Source organism: Abramis brama, assembly GCF_963993115.1.
Source record: "Abramis brama genome assembly, chromosome: 1".
NCBI classification, from domain to species: domain Eukaryota; kingdom Metazoa; phylum Chordata; class Actinopteri; order Cypriniformes; family Leuciscidae; genus Abramis; species Abramis brama.
The window spans coordinates 46,355,181-46,375,488 of NC_139963.1; the positions used below are offsets into that span (position 1 = coordinate 46,355,181).

Sequence of the window (20,308 nt, forward strand, 5' to 3'; positions counted from 1 at the left end):
TTCTATTTCTTTCTAACTAATCTATCATTCTTTACAGACTTAACTTAAAATTCACAGTAATAAACCGTAATTCATTAGTATTAAGGATTAATATCTGTTTTGTACCATTGTAATACCCTGACAACCAACAATCACAAAAGTGATGAGCATCACATGATCAATTAAAGCTCATCACAAGCAGCTCTTCCACTAGAAATGTAATACTAATATAATAGAAGCTGCACAGTGTCATTCACACAAACATTAAACACCATCATGGTAACACACATGAAATTTTAAAAATGCAATAAACATTAATTTAACAACATTAAATGTAACATAAAACCCTAATGTACATAACTGATTAAAACAAACTAAGAAAACTATGAAAAAACATAGTTATTTTAACAAAAAATAGATCAAATGTGAAGTGTCATGCAGGGAATTGTGGGAATGTCAATTTACGGTTTTTCACTGTAAATTATACAATGAGTTGTTCTTTTTCACTTTCAAAAACAGTAAATTTAACTGTATTTTACAGTAAAATTACATTAAATGTACCATTAGATCTATCACAGTTATTTACCGTATATAGTACAGAAACTTTCTGTTAACCAATTAACAGTTTTTCACTGTAGCACTGTAGTCTTTTACCGTTAAAATCACAATAATTTTTTTACAGTGCAATTTATCGTTCTTTCTTTCTTTCTTTCTTTCTTTCTTTCTTTCTTTCTTTCTTTCTTTCTTTCTTTCTAACTAATATTTCTTTCTTTCTCTTTCTTTCTAAATAATCTTTTTTTACTCTTTCTTTCTAACTAATATTTCTTCCTAACTATTCTTTCTTTCTAACTAATCTATCAATTAAAATGAAAACTACTTTAAACTTCTAACTACTTTAAACTTCTAACTTCTTTAAACTTCTAACTACTTTAAACTTCTTCAAACGGTCTGGTCCGGCTTTCTCAAGCCAACTTAAAGTTTGTCTCAACAAACTTTTTTTTCTAGTTTTACTTTTCTTTATTAAACTTTTGATCCTGATTATGGTTTAATTATTACTATTTTTTTATTTGTATTTATTTATAAAATTATTACTTAATTTTACTCTTCATTTATTATTTGATTGTCTGCTGTTAAGAAATAACATTTGGCTTAATCATCTCCTCCCTGCATCACTACTAATTCATGTTAGTAAAATAAAAGCATTAATGAGAGCTGCTTGATTCATTGCACATTGCAAAACTAATTTAGCATTTTTATTGTAAGTTACACATCTACAATAGTTTATTTCTTTAAACATGATAATATTTAGCTGCCTTTCAAATGTTAGGATAATGATCATATATGATATCTAAAAGATTGAAAACCCTGCCCTATAAAAACATATATTAGTTAGGCCTAGCCAATATAACAGTTGTTGAAACCCCATTTTAAATGCAATTTAATGTATACTTTTTTTAAATCTTACCTTTATCTTTGGCAAAAACATGGAGTTATGGACTAAATATCTAACAATGCAATTGTTTTACCATTGTATCAATTTACTTAATATAAGTACTAGTTTGTGGGTGAGGTTCATTAATAAGAAAACATCGTAATTTACAACATATTTAATTTCCTACTTGTTGAAGGGTTACACTTTAAATTGGCAGAAGATTATGGCACGGGGAGGGTAATCAAGCTCGCGAATGGTTTGTGAAGTGCAGTTTAAAAGACGCAACGTCGTTGGAACGAAAAAGAGTGCAAGATCTTATAGACTAGAGAGATGCATTTTTTAAAAGTTGAACTTAACCTGAGTGCTGCATTTTTAGAACGCTGGTTAACCAACGGTTAAAAGACATCTGTCTAGTGTTTACATTTGAAAAGCAATGGAAAGTGGCGCAGTTGGAAATAGGCCGGGAGCCAGGTCCACTCCTCAGGATGTTTTTGCTACCTTTTTTCACTATTATTTCCTATTATCTTATACCTTGGGCCATCACAAGTTGATAATGACCACCCCCAACTCGGCCCCGTTTGGTCTCAGGGGCCAAAAAACACCCTTTTTGGGAAAAGCTTTTGGTGGAATGATGTAATTGTGAATATAAAGGTACTGCAGCTACATAAATGGCCATATAACCCTACAATTTTGCATGGTGTATCCTGATACATAGGAGAAACTAGAAAAAGATTCTGGGCATTGCTGCCTTTTTTCTGTCAAATATCACCCTCAACATACCCCAAAAGACTAAAAAATGGCTGTCCGCCTGACAAATTGTCATCAAAAGTGATCATTTTCAAGCATTTTATTATATATATCACTGCCTCAAATGTACATGAAATACTTCCCAAGTTTATAAGCTTCAATTTAAGTCCAAGATGACCTTTCTTTCTAGAGGATTATAGCTGGTATAACCAAAGTTTTCCACTGTACCTCAAATCGGAGAAAACAGAACTTTCAAGCATTACCATTCCTTATGGGTTCCATAAGTCCACAAAGTCCTGGCAACACAAGGAATAAAGATGACTCTAGTGTGTAGTCTGTTATCAAAAAACCAACCTTCAATAGAGTAAACGTTAGTAACCTTCTGTACAGGTAAACATTCTTTACAGCCAAATGGTGAAACTAAAATACAGCTCAAACATAAAATAGAAAACATTTATTTGGTTCTTAGATCTTTTTGCTGCTTATCCATGCTGTACTTCGACGACTGGTCATGTTAGTGTGTTGTATTAGTGTAGAATATAAACTCTCAATCATCATTTTCCTCATCTTCATCTATATTTGTAAGGATTTCATCAGTTTTTGTAGCCAAGCACTTCGATGTGTTCTACATACCTTCAAGGAGATTGTGAAACTGAGCGAGCTTCTTCTTCTTCGGACCTCTCCACACTGGTGCAGGTGACAGCACAGCAGCGCGAGCGGTCTTTTTTCTCTCTTTCTTTTCTTTTTGCTTTAGTTTTGACTTGAGCAAACAAAAGCTGTTCTCACAGCTGGTAAGGTGCGCTTGAGAGCACTCAAAGGCGATGTGGTCGAGAACTTTGCCCAGCAGAAACTGGCTGAAAAGCAGACTGAGACCATCAAGCACATCCTGCCGCGGCGGTCAGCTGCTGCCTCCACCCCATTGCCCGCAGCCCCTCAGTCTGCCCGTCACCGGGGTGGCCTTCTGTGTCTGCCCTCGCTCCCGCGCCGCAGCAGCAGCCTCCACCTAAGCGGATGGAGTGTGGTGTGGTGGGTTCAAAATGCTCATGCAGAAACGCATTTTCAAATGCATCCGTCCCCAACATTGGTTTGCAGCGATCGACCTGAAGGACGCGTACTTTCATGTCTTAATTCTTCCTCGACACAGGCCATTTCTGCGCTTTGCGTTCGAGGGTCGAGCATATCAGTACAAGGTCCTGCCCTTCGGGCTATCCCTGTCTCCCCGTGTCTTCACAAAAGTCACGGAGGGGACCCTTGTTCCCATGAGAGAACAGGGCGTTCGCATCCGCAACTGTCTCGACGACTGGCTCATGCTGGCACACTCTCGAGATCAGTTGTGCGAACACAGGGACCTCGTGCTCAGGCACCTCAGCCAGTTGCGTCTTCCGGCCAACTGGGAGAAGAGCAAACTCGCCCCCATGCAGAGGATCTCTTTTCTCGGTATGGAGTTGGATTCGGTCGCACAGACAGCACGCCTCACAGAACAAACGTGCTCAGTCGGTGCTGAACTGCTTGAACACCTTCAAAGGTAGGACCCTGTACAAAGTCAGGGAGGACGAGGAGCAGGTCCTTCTGGTGGCCCCCTATTGGCCCACCCGGACCTGGTTCCAAGAAATCATGCTCCTCGTGACAGTCCCTCCCATTCCTCTGAGGAAGGATCTTCTGACTCAGAGACAGGGCACCCTATGGCACCCGCGTCCAGACCTCTGGAAACTCCATCTCTGGTTCTAGGTGACTTACCACTAGAGGTACTTAACACCTTCACTTCTGCACGGGCGCCGTCCACGAGACTTGTGCCTTGAAGTGGAACCTGTTTGTCAAGTGGTTTTCTTCTCGACCGAGAGGACCCCCGAAGATGTTCGATAGGGTCCGTGCTTTCCTTCTTGCAGCAAGAGTTGGAGCGAAGGCTGTCTCTATCCACCCTCAAAGTACATGCTGCTGCTATTTCAGCTTATCACGACCACATAGATGGCAAAACAGTTGCCATCTATGTGCCTTCTTTGGAAAGCACGAAGTGGTCGTCAGGTTCCTTAGGGGGGCGAGAAGGTTAAACCCTCCTCGTCCCCCCTTCACACCCTCTTGGGACTTTTCCCTGGTGTTTCAAGCTCTTCAGGATGCTCCCTTTGAGCCTTTGAAATCAGCAGACTTAAAGCTTCTCTCTTTGAAGATTTTGCTGCTGATTGCACTGGCCTCTATCAATAGGGTAGGGGGCCTGCAAGCATTTTCGGTCTACGAATGGTGCCTAGAGTTCGGGCCGGGTGACAACCATGTTGTACTGAGACCCCATAGCCTGGCTATGTGCCCAAGGTTCCTACCACTCCCTTCAGAGATCAGGTGTTAGGCTGGGTTCCATATGTGTATACTTCCACAGCTGCTCCTAATCGAAGCCCCATGTCTTTCCCTTGGGCTAAGTTACCCAATATGCATATGCAGTACAACCTTCGGGCTAGTCCATATGTATTTTTCCACATAACTCCCTTGAAGAAAGTGGCTTCCGCAGCATTCCCCTTCCATAGAATGGGCACGCTTTCCCAGTGTTATCCAATAATCTCACTGTATGGGTTATCATGGAACAACAGTGATGGATACGCTCTGTGTAAGCCCTTTCCTATCGTCCGTCCAGGCAAGAAGGGGTACAGGCTTGCACTGGGCGCTGGATGGGGTGCAAGCAGCTGTGGCGCTTTGGTAGGGATTCCTATCAGTCGGTCAAGACATACATCGAGAGTGACCGACCGATAAGGGAACGTCTTGGTTACATATGGTAACCCTCGTTCCCTGAGGGAGGGAACGGAGACGTACATCCCATCATCACATCTGCCCACGGGGACAGCCAGCTTACCAGGCTCACCTCGCACCTTCTGCTCATTATATACCTGCGCTGCGAGGCTTAACAGTTGATAAATGACTGCATGCCAATGTGTATTGGCTCGTTTTAGTTTTACTCAAAGTAGATTGGCCTCTCTAGCGAGATTCCTATCAGTCGGTCTGATGTACGTCTCCGTTCCCTCCCTCAGGGAATGAGGGTTACCATATGTAACCAAGACGTTTCGCCATTTGGCTGTAAACAATGTTTACCTGTACAGAAGGTTACTAACGTTTACTCTATTGAAGGTTGGCTTTTTGATAACAGACAGCACACTAGGGTCATCTGTATTCCTTGTGTTGTGAGGACTTTGTGGACTTTAATAAATCTCACATTTGGCTAATTGATTTTGTGTGAATGTACCCTATGTTGCACCCTGACCCCAGTCCACCTAGGGCAGGGCTATTCTATTGGCAGCCTGTGGGCCACATATGGCCCGCCAATCATCTCAATCTGTCCCAAAGGCACTCCAACCTCCCTCCGCCTCTTTTCCTGGCGGTGTGGCTACATTTGGTTAGATATGCGAGTGGCCGTAGTGGCGCGTGCAGCTGTACGTCTATGCGCACCGTGCATACCATGAACGCTCCGACTAACCTGAGAAATGTTTTCGGTCCGAATATTTCAGCAGTTATTATGTGTGTCCCGTATTTCTGTCGACTGAACCAGCGATACCAATCATTTGTGGATGGTTAATCTATTGTTCAATCTTCGGTTCAATTATTTCCTTTCCATGAATTGGCTAAATGCGCTTGCTTTATGATCTGAAACGATTCAGATTCGTTTGGACCGCTCTGTCACTGAATCATCTGAAGCTGTTTCTCAGTCAGTAACAACAAATATAGAACAAATAGTGCTGTTTTCAGTTTAGTTTAAGTTCAACTCGCAGTTTAGTTTACGTTGAACTACGCAGCACCGCCCAGTGGATAACAGAACGCAAGCTTAAAGGAGTTGCGTTTACTCCCGGTTCTGGGGCCTCATTTATAAACGTTGAGTACACACAAAAGAAGGCGTACGCCACTCTCTATGCAATAATTGGTATTTTTAAAAAGCAAACTTGACGGGAAAATGTGCGGTCCTTCACAGTGTACGCACAAAAATGGGTGAAATGAGAAATGGCGACATCATCGGCAGATGGAAGAAACACGTGAAAGTGTGTGAAAGTGTAGAAGACCATTGTGTAAAAGAAATGGCAATACTGCCTCTCATAAATAACATGAAGACTTCACAAAGCAAGTCTTACAATTAACAGCCTACACGAACACCCGTTTGATCGATCTGCAGTGTAAAACAAACAAAATCAAACAAAGATTACAACAGAAATGCAAATTAACACATATTTGCAAAAAGATATAAATATGTTCTGCAATAATATTAGCATGTTATGCAATTCATCCTCAGAACACATCTGCAGCTTGTCAGATGCAATCAAATGGATGGTAATAAAATGCCATGATGTCATCACAATGCGTAATGACGCACAATGGCTGATCATGCGCTTCACGCTTGCGCGTGAGTGAAGTTACGTTTCTTGGTTTTCCTCTGTGTTTGCCATGATTTCGCAATCAATATGAACTTGTGGGCGTTTCACGGACTATTTATGGGCAACTATGGGCGTGACATGAAGCCTTAAAAGCTGCGCTACATTTAGAATTGATTGTGATTTATTAAGGGAAAACTGCGTAGGATGTGCGTGCACACGGTTTTATAAATCCGAATATTTCTGTGCGTACGCACGTCCTATGTTTCATCCGTACGCCACTTCTGACGCAAATCCTACGCAAAGTTTTATAAATGAGGCCCCTGGACACTATTATTAAACAGCATTGCGACATCCAGTGAGAAGTGGTTCATTTCGACACACCTCACTCAAACCACAAATCACTCGATGATTTAACTAGTTTTAAATCAGATGAAACAGCCTCAACATTCCCAACCCACCTGATGAGGTAGTTAGAAGACTTTAAATCCCCTAATCACCACCTTTATATTTACCATGAATTGTAGTGTAGTAATTTACTATGGTTTGGCCAGAAATGTGGAATATTTATACTGAATACTAACTTATAGTCATTTAGGCCTATATTGCAGTAGATTAATTAGGTTGGTAGAGGAATATACAATTCATTTTGTGTATAGTTTTTACCTGTGTTTAGGCATTTTGTTATACAGTGGTAGTGAGTGAGTATGGTTTTACCTGTGGTTATCAAGTCTCACTGTTAGAATATTTTAATTTAAGCCTATAATAATTATAAATAAAATAATTCTTTCCAATAGCTATGATCTTGTATAATTCATATTTTTGGTACATAGCTGTAAAAAAGTTATTTATTAAATACTCATAAATCTGCATACTGTTGGGCACCACATTTCAAAGTAAATACAATACTTTTGTAGGTTTACTTTACCTTATTTATTGATACTGTTATGTTTCAATAAGTAATAAATAATGTTTCAATAAATTAGATAAACCCACCGGCCCTCCTCAACATTTCGATTTAATAATCCGGCCCTCGAATGAAGCTAATTGAATAGCCCTGACCTCGGGGCATAACATTGCTCACTTTTCATGCAATTCATTTCATATAATATAGCTCATAAGTCAAGTTTCAACTCTTGTTTAAGACATTGTTCATATGTAAAAAATATGCTTAATCCAATATGGAATGGTAATGCTTGAAAGTTCAGTTTTCTCCGATTTGAGGTACAGTGGAGAACTTTGGTTATACCAGCTATAATCCTCTAGATAGAAAGGTCATCTTGGACTTAAATTGAAGCTTATAAACTTGGGAAGTTTTTCATGTACATTTGAGGCAGTGATATATATATAATAAAATGCTTGAAAATGATCACTTTTGATGACAATTTGTCAGGCGGACAGCCATTTTTTAGTCTTTTGGGGTATGTTGAGGGTGATATTTGACAGAAAAAAGGCAGCAATGCCCAGAATCTTTTTCTAGTTTCTCCTATGTATCAGGATACACCATGCAAAATTTTAGGGTTATATGGCCATTTATGTAGCTGCAGTACCTTTATATTCACAATTACATCATTCCACCAAAAGCTTTTCCCCAAAAGGGTGTTTTTTGGCCCCTGAGACCAAACGGAGTTGGGGGTGGTCATTATCAACTTGTGATGGCCCAAGGTATAAGATAATAGGAAATAATAGTGAAAAAAAGGTAGCAAAAAACATCCTGAGGAGTGGACCTGGCTCCCAGCCTAGAAGGAAAAACATGTTCTGTAAGAACGTCCCCTAGGCTACTTATAGCACCTAATTAAAATAAACAGGCTGTGTGACTATGGAATGATGACCTCAAAATATGTCCATATACAAGTTCGAGGGGCTTTATTTAAATACATACACCTCTTTAGCTGATGTCACAATGAACTCACACAAAAACTGCTTATTTTTGTACCAATAATCTCGTTTATTGTAGTGCAAAGAGAAGGACAGTGAGATTAAAGTGATTTATGTATGTACCGACCCCATCAGTCCAACACCAAAAACATGACTGAACATTGAAAACACTGTGATAAAACACACACAGAACATCATCTCTGTGACTGAACATTCATAGAGCAAACAAAAAAACAGTGAAACACACACACACACATCTGGAGATCGTACCTCTGAAGTGAGCGAACAAACCTCAGTGTTTGGACTGATAAGGGTGAGATCAGTAGTGTTTCTGAACGTACAGTAGTGAAGATCTGAAGATCAATAAATACAAGCTACAGGATCGTCCTTCAGCAGCAGACTTTGGTGAAGTTAAAAAAAACAACCATTATAAAAATGGTGAAGCAGCAACAGTTTTCACATGCAAATGACAACATGTGCGGGTAGAAGATCCTCCAGCAGTTCATCTCAGATTAGTGTCGTTTCCAGCTCCACATTCACATTTAATCAGACACAATCAAACTATGATTAAATGGGAATTATTTATATATATATATATGTAAAAAAAAAAAAAAAAAAAAAAAAAAGCACTTCATTTGTTCAATGCATTCAAGGCATCCCAGCATTGAGAGTTTGTTTTGTGATGAGTTGTCACACAATGATTGACAGCTGTCAGAGGATGGACGGTTGAAGGCACTGAGTGTTTTAAGTGCATTCACACATGCACCGTTACCCTGATGAACACCGAAAGCTACCGTACAACATTAATAAAACCCTCTAAACATAATTAAAACAATCAAAATTTTATCTACTTCATTAAACTCGTTCGCTCCTGCAGCCCAACTAACACTAAAATAAGACACAACTACATACTGACTCGGGTCAACTAAAAATAAACAAAACTTGATCTAAAAGACGATAAAATAATAATAATCTACGTTCTCAGCAGGACGATCACAAAGTGCTGAAAGAGAAGTCATGATTAGGCCACTGCCGTGTGTGTGTGTGTGTGTGTGTGTGTGTGTGTGCGTTTCATCTGGGCTGCAGACGGGCCAGGCCTCTGCGTGCGTGTGTCGACTGTCTCTGCTGGGCCAGGAAGGACTGAGCCGAACCTGAACTGGATCCGGATCGCTCTCCTGCGACCTTCTGATGGAGAGCCATTCCCTGAGGATCACAGAGACGGAGAGAGAGGACGGTAAATGACAGGAACGGGATTGTAGAGCTCCAGTCGAATACTAAATGCACAACATGCAGCATATCTGTGAAGTGCTGTTGAGTTTACAGAAAATTATTTCAGCTTGCTCCTCTATGGAAGTCTGTTTCAAAAAAAGTTGTTTTTTTCCGCAATTCAGACTCAATATATCTCACAATTCCGTGTTTGTTTTTTGCAATTCCCACATTGTCTCGCAATTCCCACTTTGATTTTTATTATTATGACTTTGTTTCACGCAATTCCGACATTTTTTTTTACAATTCAGCTTGCTCCTCCATGGAAGTTTGTTTCCACCACGGAATAGAAAAATTAAAAAGGTAATTCTAAGTTTATGTCTCACAATTTCCACTGTTTCTTACAATTCTGACTTTTTTTCCCCCCGCAGTTCAGACTTTATACCTCGCAATTCAGAGTTAATTTTTCGCAATTCTGACTTTGTTTCTTACTATTCTGACTTGCATTTTTTCGCAATTCTGAGTTAATTTCTTTGCAATTCCCACTTTAATTCTTTCCAAATTCCCACTTTGTTTCTTAAGGGGGTCGCACACCGGACGAGAAGCGCAGCGCTACGTCTTTAAAATTCAAACACATTATTCTCTATCAGTGTACACACACCGGCGGCGCCATTCCGGCGTCTGTCCGCGGCGCCCAGCAACGGCTCAGGACCTCATTCAAAATCCTGCCGCGCTACAGAGCGTCATTTACATAGTTTTATATTAAATGTACATTTATTTGTCTCAAATCGACGTAAATGTATACTGACTTCACCCTGTCCTGCAATATACATTTAGTTTTACATTCATTTACAGAAATCAGCTGCGTGGATGAAAACTGCTGATGTTATCGGATTTTCAGGTGATATTCTCATTCATTCAGTTAACGGACGCTCTGAGTTAAGTGTTCAGACTGCAGACTTTAGTTTGCAAAGATTGTATTTAATTGTACAGTACAATTATAACATAGTACAGACATTATCTAAATTCCATGATGTCCTTAAACATAACAATATTGCTGGCTATAAACTGAGAAAGTGTGTGCGAAACCTCAAGTTGTCCTAGACGCAACGCGGCGCTTCTCGTTCAGTTCAACCACATGCGGTTTCATGTCATCTATACATTACACCCCATTGCCAAAACATAGAAAAATTCAGTTAAGACAGTTGTATTCATCTTAACAATACACAACAAATCAATATACAGAAAAACAGATTTCTAAAATAAGGTATAGGCCACAAATCTGTGAGTACAGTTTTCAAAACTGAACAGGTGATGTTGTGTAATATTCAGTTACTGTAAGAAACTGTTCCAGCGGGTGAAGTTTTCTGGTACTGAATTACACAACATCACCTGTGTAGCCTGTAGCCTACTCCATTAACTAGAACAGATTTTCACTGGAACTGAATATTACACCCCAGCGGGCACCTTGATGTCAAAATTACGTCACGAAATAGGTCAAAAATGAAAGTCATATTGACGTTAAAGTGTCGATGTCAATTTGATGTCAAGATTTTGACCTCTGCTGATGTCATTTTGCCAAACAAAAAGGTGAAATGCATGACCGTACACTTATTACCAGCTTCACTTAAAACTAACCAGATTTACTGTATTTAATTTCTGGTTCAAAGAAATCATATTTTGTATTTTAAAGACACCATGATGGTGGTAGCATTTGCTTTAGTTGTGCTCTTGACCCTTGACTCTTTAATTTAAATTTTCTCTGGCTGCTGTAATTGTGTTTATAAAGCACAATTGTTTTAGCAATAAAGCCATGAGAAAATGAGCTCAGGAGATGTTTGCTGTTTATTGATGATGATGATATCATCATGTAATTGCCTGAATCCCTGATCTTATTCAGTGTCTAATGCTTTGATTATATAGGACTTTTTGGTTATAATGTTGTTTTACAATAGAAGCCATTTAATTTTACAGTATGAGAGCAATGTTGTTTATCAAATAATATAAAGGATTTTAAAAACATTTAGTGCATTAAACTTTTTCCTCTACATTATTACTTAGCCATCAAGAATCAGTGTATGACTCTCAACAATGGTGACAATCAATGAAATGATTTATGCTGCAGTGCATGCTGGGTAGGCTACCACCAATCAAAACTCACCCATATCTCCCAGCATGCATTGCGGCATTAATAAATTATGCAGTTGGAGTTGATCTGATTATCTGGATATTTTGTTTGATTGTCACCATTGTTGAGATTCATATGCTGTTTCATGATGTCTGTGTGCGTCTGTATCTGATGTCTAAGTACTGCCATTGATAAATGGTTTCTGTGCACTATATAGTTTTTAAAAAACAAGTATATTATTTGATAAACACTGCTAGATATGCTGTAGAATCAAATGATTTCTGTTATGAATAAAACAGTTTTAAACCACAAGTCAATTACATGATATCATCATCATCATCATCATCATCAATAAACAGCCAACATCACCTGATCTCATTTTCTCACGTTTTTTTTTAGCTACAACAGTTGTGCTTTATAAACACACAATTACAGCAGCCAGAAAAATTTCATATTAAAAGAGTCAAGGGTCAAGAGCACAACTAAAGCAAACGCTAACCACCATCATGGTGACTGTAAAATGCAAAATATGATTTCATTAAAATGGAAATTAAATAAAGTTAATCTGGTTAGCTTTAAGTGAAGCTGGTAATAAGTGTACGGCCATGCATTTAACCTTTTTGTTTGGTTTATTCCAACCAAAATTCAACGACTGCCCAACGTTGGAGCCTGACGTCAAACAAACACTGCATTTAGACGTCAACCCGACTTTCATTTTCAACCAAAATCCAACGTCTGACCGACGCTGTAGTCTAAAGCATTTCTTAGTTAATGATAATTTGAACTAACAATGATAAATCATGTTATAGATGAAAAAATACTGTAACAAATGTATTGCTTTTGTTAGTTAAAGGGCACCTATTATGCCCCTTTTTACAAGATGTAATATTGGTCTTGGGTGTCCCCAGAATGTATTTGTGACGTTTCAGCACAAAATACCCCACAGTTAATTTATTATAACCATTTGAAAATGTCATTTTTGGGGCCTGTTTTAAAAAGAGCTGTTTTGGTGTGTACCACCTTAAATGTAAATGAGCTGCATATCCCCGCCCTGCTGGACCCAGATGATGAAGAGAGTCCGGCAGAAGAAACACGAATGAGAATGGACCAAGACGTCTCGGAATGGTTATTTGATACATTTATGTACTTACAAAGTTTTAATCGCGTCCCCTTTGCAATTATGGATGTGCAACACAAACACACAAATTGTGATAACGTTCGCGCAATTTTTTGAAACTACACACACGCTTATGTGGCAAATGTGAGAAGATGGCTAACGTTACAGAACCAGAAAACAAATGCTGCAGGGAGATAGACGTTTATATACTGTCTATGGAGATAGAGGTATTCATTTTACATTTGTAATTGCTGCAAAAAATAATACGTGACATAAAACTGTCTGACGTTGTTTGTTGAGACATCCTATGACGACGACATTAAATAGCTTTAGACGCATTTGTTGTTACTGCTGACATCGATTGAAATGACTATTTGCTCATAAATCATAAAATACACTTACTTACTTCTGGAGGTGACGTTGGATCGCGAACAGTAGGCAACGATCCACACTTGAGGATTAACTTAAACCCTCGTTCACTAAACAGTCAGTCAGAAAATGATTCTCGCAAACATAAACGTATTTAGGAAGTTTAAGTGGCGCCTTTTCTTCATAAATAAAATCCATCCGCTGTGTTTTCAGTGGCTCTGATGTCAGTGAAGACTATGTCTATTCTTACATCCCACAACAGAACACCTAACGTTACACTTCTTGAGACATTACCGGCTGTCGTTGAAACAATGGAGGATGGTGTACAGATCACCGAGGGCGGGGTCTATGCCAAAACCAGACTGTCAATCAAACCGCGTCGGTGGGGCTTAGCGCAATTCTATGTCACAGTGAGGGCAATCTTAGAACAGCTCATTCTGAGACAGTGCTTATGATTTATTGAGATTGTAAAAAAACACTGGGTGGATTTTTATCATTAGAGGGTGGTTTTGCTCTCACACTGCCAACACACATTTATGTTCAAACACCATGTAAAAGTGAATTTTGCATAATAGATGGGTTTCCGTTTCTCGAATTACCCATTATCCTCTGCGGCGCGCCGCCGTGTTGTGTGTCAAAGCTTTCAGTAAGCCACTGGGAGACACGGCTCATTCACTGTGCTGCATTAATAGAAAGCCAGTTAATATAAAGTATTTTTGACTCTTTTGTGTGAGATAACGATGACAAATTAAGAAGAAGAAAGTCTCTGGAAGCATACAATTATTTTGTTAGAATGTCCGAGTTAAAATTTTATGTGGTCGCATTTGTGCGAGTGCATGGTCATACACTACACTTAAATTCACGCATGAATTCTCCTGCATTGAACTTGTTTTAGCGCCCGCCAAAGTGAATTTTTGTCCCGCCAAAGTCTTATTTGATCGGTGAGTAATGTAGATGAACTGGGTGCATGTTTAACTGAAAGAACGAGCAGATAGAGAGAGAGCCGGTCGCGCGCGCGCACTCTCTCTCTCTCTCTCTTCGGAGCCAGGCGAACATGTAAACAAGACTTCACCGTCTCCAAACTAAGCGCTGTCTTGCTCTCTCTCCCTCGTGGAAATGTTAGTCTGGAGCCCTGCATTGACGGTTCACATCGCTGTAGCCAGGCGGCTGATATCTGCACAGCCCTTATTATATGGTACATTTAGACTCAGTGTCAAGACAACACCATCTGGGTAAAACAACAACAACAACAACAACAACAACACAACGCTCCGAGCTAATTTAGTGTAACTTAGGAGAGAGATGGAGAGCAGAGGCACGGAGCGATGTGCTCGACCAGCTGATGTGGCCACAGAGAAAGTGATGAAGGTGGACAATCGTCAGAGTGTGCTTCTGCCCAGCCAACACCTCTCAAGGGCTGTGTCGATAGTAGCCGCCTGGGTACAGCGATTTGACAGCCGATTATAGCTAGCTAGCGCATTTAGCTAGCCCATCTTGGAAATGATTAGATAAAGTGTCACATCTCCAGAGCACAAAACCTCTAAATGTTCACAAGAGCAGCACTGAACATTAACTCAAGCCAAACGGAGAATAATCGTATGATTTTTATGTTCAGAATAATGCCGATTCAGGGTATTATCATGCTCCGTAACACAAACGCTTGACCCACTTGACACACAAGATGGCGCCGTAAGGAGTTGCGGGAGAAATGTGACGTCATCGGAAACCTATCTATAGGTGCCCTTTAATTAATATTTTGGTAAAACTTAAGGTCCCATTCATCATTGTTCAGTGTTAACAAAATATGAATAAAGCTATACTTGTATTTAAATGATAGTAAAACACGACTGGACACAAGCTGTTCTGACTGATCTGGAATATTCTCACCATGTTGTACCAGGCCGAGATGATGAGCTTCTCCTCCTGGTCGTGTCTGGAGCGAGTCTTCTCAAAATCATGCTGAACACACACACACACACCAGAACAAGGCCATCATTACCATTGAAAAACAGTCACAGTGTGTGAGAGAAAGTGTGTGTGTGCGTGAGAGAGAGTGTGTACGTGTGTGTGTGAGTGTGTGTGTGTGTGTGAGAGTGAGAATGAGTGTGTGTGTGTGCATGCGTGTGAGAGAGAGAGAGAGAGAGAGAGAGAGAGTGTGTGTGTGTGAGAGAGTGTGTACGTGTGTGTGTGTGTGAGAGAGAGTGAGAATGAGTGTGTGTGTGCATGCGTGTGAGAGAGAGAGACAGAGTGAGAGTGAGTGAGTGAGAGAGAGAGAGAGAGAGAGAGAGAGAGAGAGAGAGAGAGAGAGAGAGAGAGAGAGAGAGAGAGAGAGAGAGAGAGAGAGAGAGAGAGAGAGCGCGTGTGTGCGTGAGTGAGAATGAGTGTGTGTGTGTATGTGTGTGCGTGTGTGTGTGTGTGTGACCGTGAGACCTCCATATGTTGTATCCTCCTGTCTTTCTCTGTCAGCTGGTTCTTCAGGGCCTGAACTTCAGCAGGAACCGTGTTACTCTTCTGCTTCGGGTCTAGAGTCTTAATCACCTGAAACACACACACACATATGACAGGATGCAGAAAGATATATACTGTATATATAACAATGCACATGAGTAAAGCTGAGGTCAACCGACCGTGCGAGCTCTGTCCACGTATCTCTTGTATCTCTCCTCCATTCGTCTCATGTCTTCATCCTTCTTCTTCAGGATCTCCTGCAGCTCATCGACCTTCTTCGCCACTGACACACACACACACACACACACACACACAGATGTTTCCATAAGACCACTTCTCAAAAACACTCCTTCCCGTTCAAAACCACTGCTCATCGACATATTATAATGAACTGATGAAAACGATTCAAACACACCCCGGACTCTGATTCATTTGAACTAATCAGTTCATTCAGAAGATTCATTCAATGAACTGCTTCAAATCAAAAGCATTCCCAGAAGTCCCTGCACTGCATTTGACATATTCTTAGAGTGTAAAATATACGCATGTTTCTCTGCTTGCAATGATTTTATTATATTTATAATATTTTTTATAGTTTATAATTAATTATAATGATCTGGTCACTTCATTAAAGAGTAGGTACTAATAATATACCTTATTTGATGTATAAACATGACATATATATATATACACACACTCATTAATGAAGTGAGTGAATAATATTTGATTTTGACTATGTGTGTGTGTATGTGTATGTATGCATGCGTGCGTGCGTGCGTGTATATATATATAGTCAAACCAAATTATTCAGACACCAGATATAATTTGACATATAATTTGTATAATACATCTTGTGAAAAGGGGCATAATGTCACCGTTAAGTGTTTTTCTTTAATTGTTAATGCAAACTTTTTACACACAGACTGAACAAAGTGAAGCATTGCTTGGTAATTGGTTGGTAGGTTGGTATTATCTAATTGTGTAGTTAAATTTAACAGCTGACAGATATTCAACATAATTCATGTGTGAGACAGTCTAACAGAAGGATGGACAAAACCAGTGAAATATCAACTGATCTGATAACTGAGTTCTTATCATATTTCATATTTCCATTTTCTTAACTATAGTGAATAAACTGTGAGAATGTGAGAAATGTTAAAGGAGTCTTTGATTTTTGGTTTGACTAAGCTGATAATCAGAATGACCTTTGACCTTTGTGTTTACTCACTGTTACTGTCCGCCGGCGGCTCTAGATCATCAATGACCTCTCGCTTCTTCTGCAGGTCAGAATGAGCCTCGTGGAGCTTCTCTCTGCAGAAAACACACACAACATTAACACACACATTTGATGAGCAACACTGCTTAACAGAGATCAGAGACACTCACAGATGCTCCTCCAGTTTCTTCTTCAACAGCGACGACTGTCAGGAAAGAAACAAACACGTGAGACAGCGCCAGATGACAGTGTGTGTCCATCACAGCACATTTACAACACAGTAACAATCAGTGTCCAATCAGAGAGCAGACGGGCAGTACTTACGATGACCTGAGGCGGCGGATGATTGGTCGATTAGGAGAAGTGGGCGGACAAAAACAGACGAGCAGGCGTTAATTTCAGCACCGCAAACAAAACAAGTTACAGATTCCACACATTCATCAACCAGACAGAGACAGTGAGATTTTTTACGGGAAAAACTGTGGATTTGCATCAGGATCAGATGATCAGGTGAGTGATATTACATTGATCACAAACACAGATGGAGATCACTCAGTCACTGCTGTCTGAGGAGATACGCCTCTGAGTCCTCCGTTCAACACACACTGAACATCCGTGATGAGGTGTTTCTGAAGGAAACTGAATATTTTGACAGGAAACAATGTATGACTTTCACTGGGATTTGACTGGTGGTGATTTCCACCTGAGAGGCAGATCGTCCATCAGACAGCAGCAGTGTGTGTGTGTGTGTGTGTGTGTGTGTGTGAGAGAGAGAGAGAGAGAGAGAGAGAGAGAGTGTGTGTGTGTGATAGTGAGTGAGTGAGTGAGTGTGTGTGTGTGTGAGAGAGAGAGAGAGAGAGAGAGAGAGTGTGTGTGTGTGATAGTGAGTGAGTGAGTGAGTGAGTGAGTGTGTGTGTGTGTGTGTGTGTGAGAGAGAGAGTGTGAGTGAGTGAGTGAGTGTGTGTGTTTGTGTGTGTGGATTTAGACTCAACTTCAGATGAATGATTTTAGCTCGGACACAATCATGATGTGAGGAATGAGTTCAGTCATTCAGGTGTGTGTGTGTGTGTGAGTGTGTGTGAGTGAGTGAGTGAGTGAGTGAGTGAGTGAGTGAGTGAGTGAGTGAGTGAGTGAGTGAGTGAGTGAGTGAGTGAGTGAGTGAGTGAGTGAGTGAGTGAGAGAGAGAGAGAGAGAGAGAGAGAGAGAGAGAGAGAGAGAGTGAGTGAGTGAGTGAGTGTGAGTGTGAGTGTGTGTGTGTGTGGATTTAGACAACTTCAGATAAGTGATTTTAGCTCGGACACAATCATGATGTGAGGAATGAGTTCGGTCATTCAGATGTGTGTGAGAGTGTGAGTTACTGACGTCCTCAGTTTTGCTGTCCTGCTCCTGTAAAGCTCTCTGCAGCTCCTCGATCTGAGAAACCAGCTGGGAGATCTGCTGCTGACTCAACCTGACACACACAGACAACACGTCAGACGCCAAATGATGCTGCACACTAGGGGTTGAACAGACTAGTCCACTTTAATGCTCTGCCATGACACTTTAAGCTTGACGTTGACTAGTCATGATCATTCATGGCCCCTAGAGGGCGCAACAGGATAATACATCTTTGAAGTCCACTTTTACACTCCATTTCAGTTAAAATGACAAATAAATGTCAGAGAGCTCCACAAGATATGTTTAATTATACCGTCTCGATGCTCAAAATTGATCGCATGAATAAACATTTTACACAGCTCAGGGCCGGCCCTGACCAATTTGCTGCCCTAGGCAAGATTTTACCTGGCGCCCCATGCATCACAGCCCATTTCACCCTGTCATTGTGTTCATGATTTAGCATATATATATATATATATATATATATACACACACACACACACATTACAGCAGAACTGTTTCCAACACTCATAATAAATCATCATATTAGAATGATTTCTAAAGGATCATGTGATTGACCGGATGTCACATGTGACACTGAAGAATGGAGTAATGATGCTGAAAATTCAGCTTTGCATCACAGAAATAAATGATATTTTAAAGTATAATAAATTGAAAACAAATTATTTTAAATTGTAATAATATATCACATTATTACATTTTTTTCTGTATTTTTGATCAAATAAATGCAGGCTTGATGAGCAGAAGAAACTTCTTTCAAAAACATTAAAAATAGTAATGTTTCCAAACTTTTGGCCTGTACTGTATCCCCCCAAAACTGCACAGCTGTAGAGTAAAACATTAATAAAAAAGTGATAATAAAAAATGCGTCTTAAAACTGACATGATTGTTACAAAATCACAGTCTGGGGACTCAGAACTCAGAACAACTGCTAACATTAAGTTTAAGGTAAAAATAACTGCCATGAAATTATAGTATCTTACTCCTATGCAATAAATTGTTCATTCACTACATCACTTTACCTCTGTCTTTATCCCCTTCTCTTCTTTTTGGCACTGTATCTATCGCAGACTATGCTCATTTATAATGTGTCATGTAAATTCGGCCTTCCGTCACAATCAGGAAACTTTCACCGTGTCTAGAACTGGCGCGAGCTGCCAGGCCCGTTTCTACGAGCTGTGTGTTAACAAAAGCAATGCTGTCTACATTGGATGCGGCGTCGGGCACGCTACACAACAAATTACCAACAACTGATCGCGCGCGCGCTCTGTTTCTGACGCACTTCAAGCACTCAATGGGCGGGGGAAGATTGAAGAGCCGGAGATTGAAGTTTTTTTTGTTTTTGCTTTATTTGGTAGTATTTCGAATTAATGGTTTTAAAATAGTAGCCTATTATAAAAAAAAAAAAATGTAAAAAAAAAAAAAAAATTCACTCGTTCACTCATTCTGGCGCCCCTATGGATGAGTGGCGCCCTTAGCATTTGCCTATACCGCCTATGCCGCGGGCCGGCCCTGACACAGCTTATTGTACAGGTAAGTTAATGGTTGTTCTAAACTACTGCTGCATTACGCACACACAAACACACAGAAGCGCGCATATCATGAAGATCGCACGCACAGAATCATTCAGTAGCGCAGAAATGTATTATAAACTCTGTTCTGTCATTTATCAATAAAATAGCTTGGAAACTGAAAAATTCTAGTATATATTTCTTAGTAACTAAAACCCACAGCACATTCATATAGATGTAATCTTTACTGTGCTACTTTATCTGTATCTGATTTAGAATGAGCAGAAATCTGTGAGAAATTTAACGACCCCAAATAAAATAAGCTGTTATGTATCATAGCTGTGCACAAGGCAACCAGCGTTCGAGTCTCAGCTCGAGGTTAAGGCTTATTTGTTCATTAATGACGTCATCAGTGACTAGTCGACTGGACTTTCATCACATAAATGTCGACTTAAAAAAAATCTGAAGTCCTTCAACCCCTAATGTGCACTACCGCTAAAAAGTTTTAAGTAATTCAGACTAATTCTGAAGGATCGTGTAAC

The 20,308-nt window shown here is 40.0% G+C and overlaps 1 protein-coding gene across 1 annotated transcript in view; it reads right to left on the minus strand.

Moving 5' to 3' along the window:
- Window positions 1-8,419: 8,419 nt before the first annotated feature.
- hook2 (hook microtubule-tethering protein 2) overlaps window positions 8,420-20,308 on the minus strand; it is a 33,048-nt gene continuing 21,159 nt past the window's right edge. Inside the window, exons 16-22 of the mRNA XM_084123117.1 lie at window positions 18,220-18,307; window positions 17,028-17,062; window positions 16,870-16,952; window positions 15,821-15,924; window positions 15,624-15,731; window positions 15,081-15,152; window positions 8,420-9,576 (exon numbers count right to left, since the gene is read on the minus strand). Of these exons, the coding sequence (XP_083979243.1) occupies window positions 9,445-9,576; window positions 15,081-15,152; window positions 15,624-15,731; window positions 15,821-15,924; window positions 16,870-16,952; window positions 17,028-17,062; window positions 18,220-18,307 (622 nt within the window). The 3' untranslated portion in view covers window positions 8,420-9,444. The remainder of the gene's footprint in view (window positions 9,577-15,080; window positions 15,153-15,623; window positions 15,732-15,820; window positions 15,925-16,869; window positions 16,953-17,027; window positions 17,063-18,219; window positions 18,308-20,308) is intronic.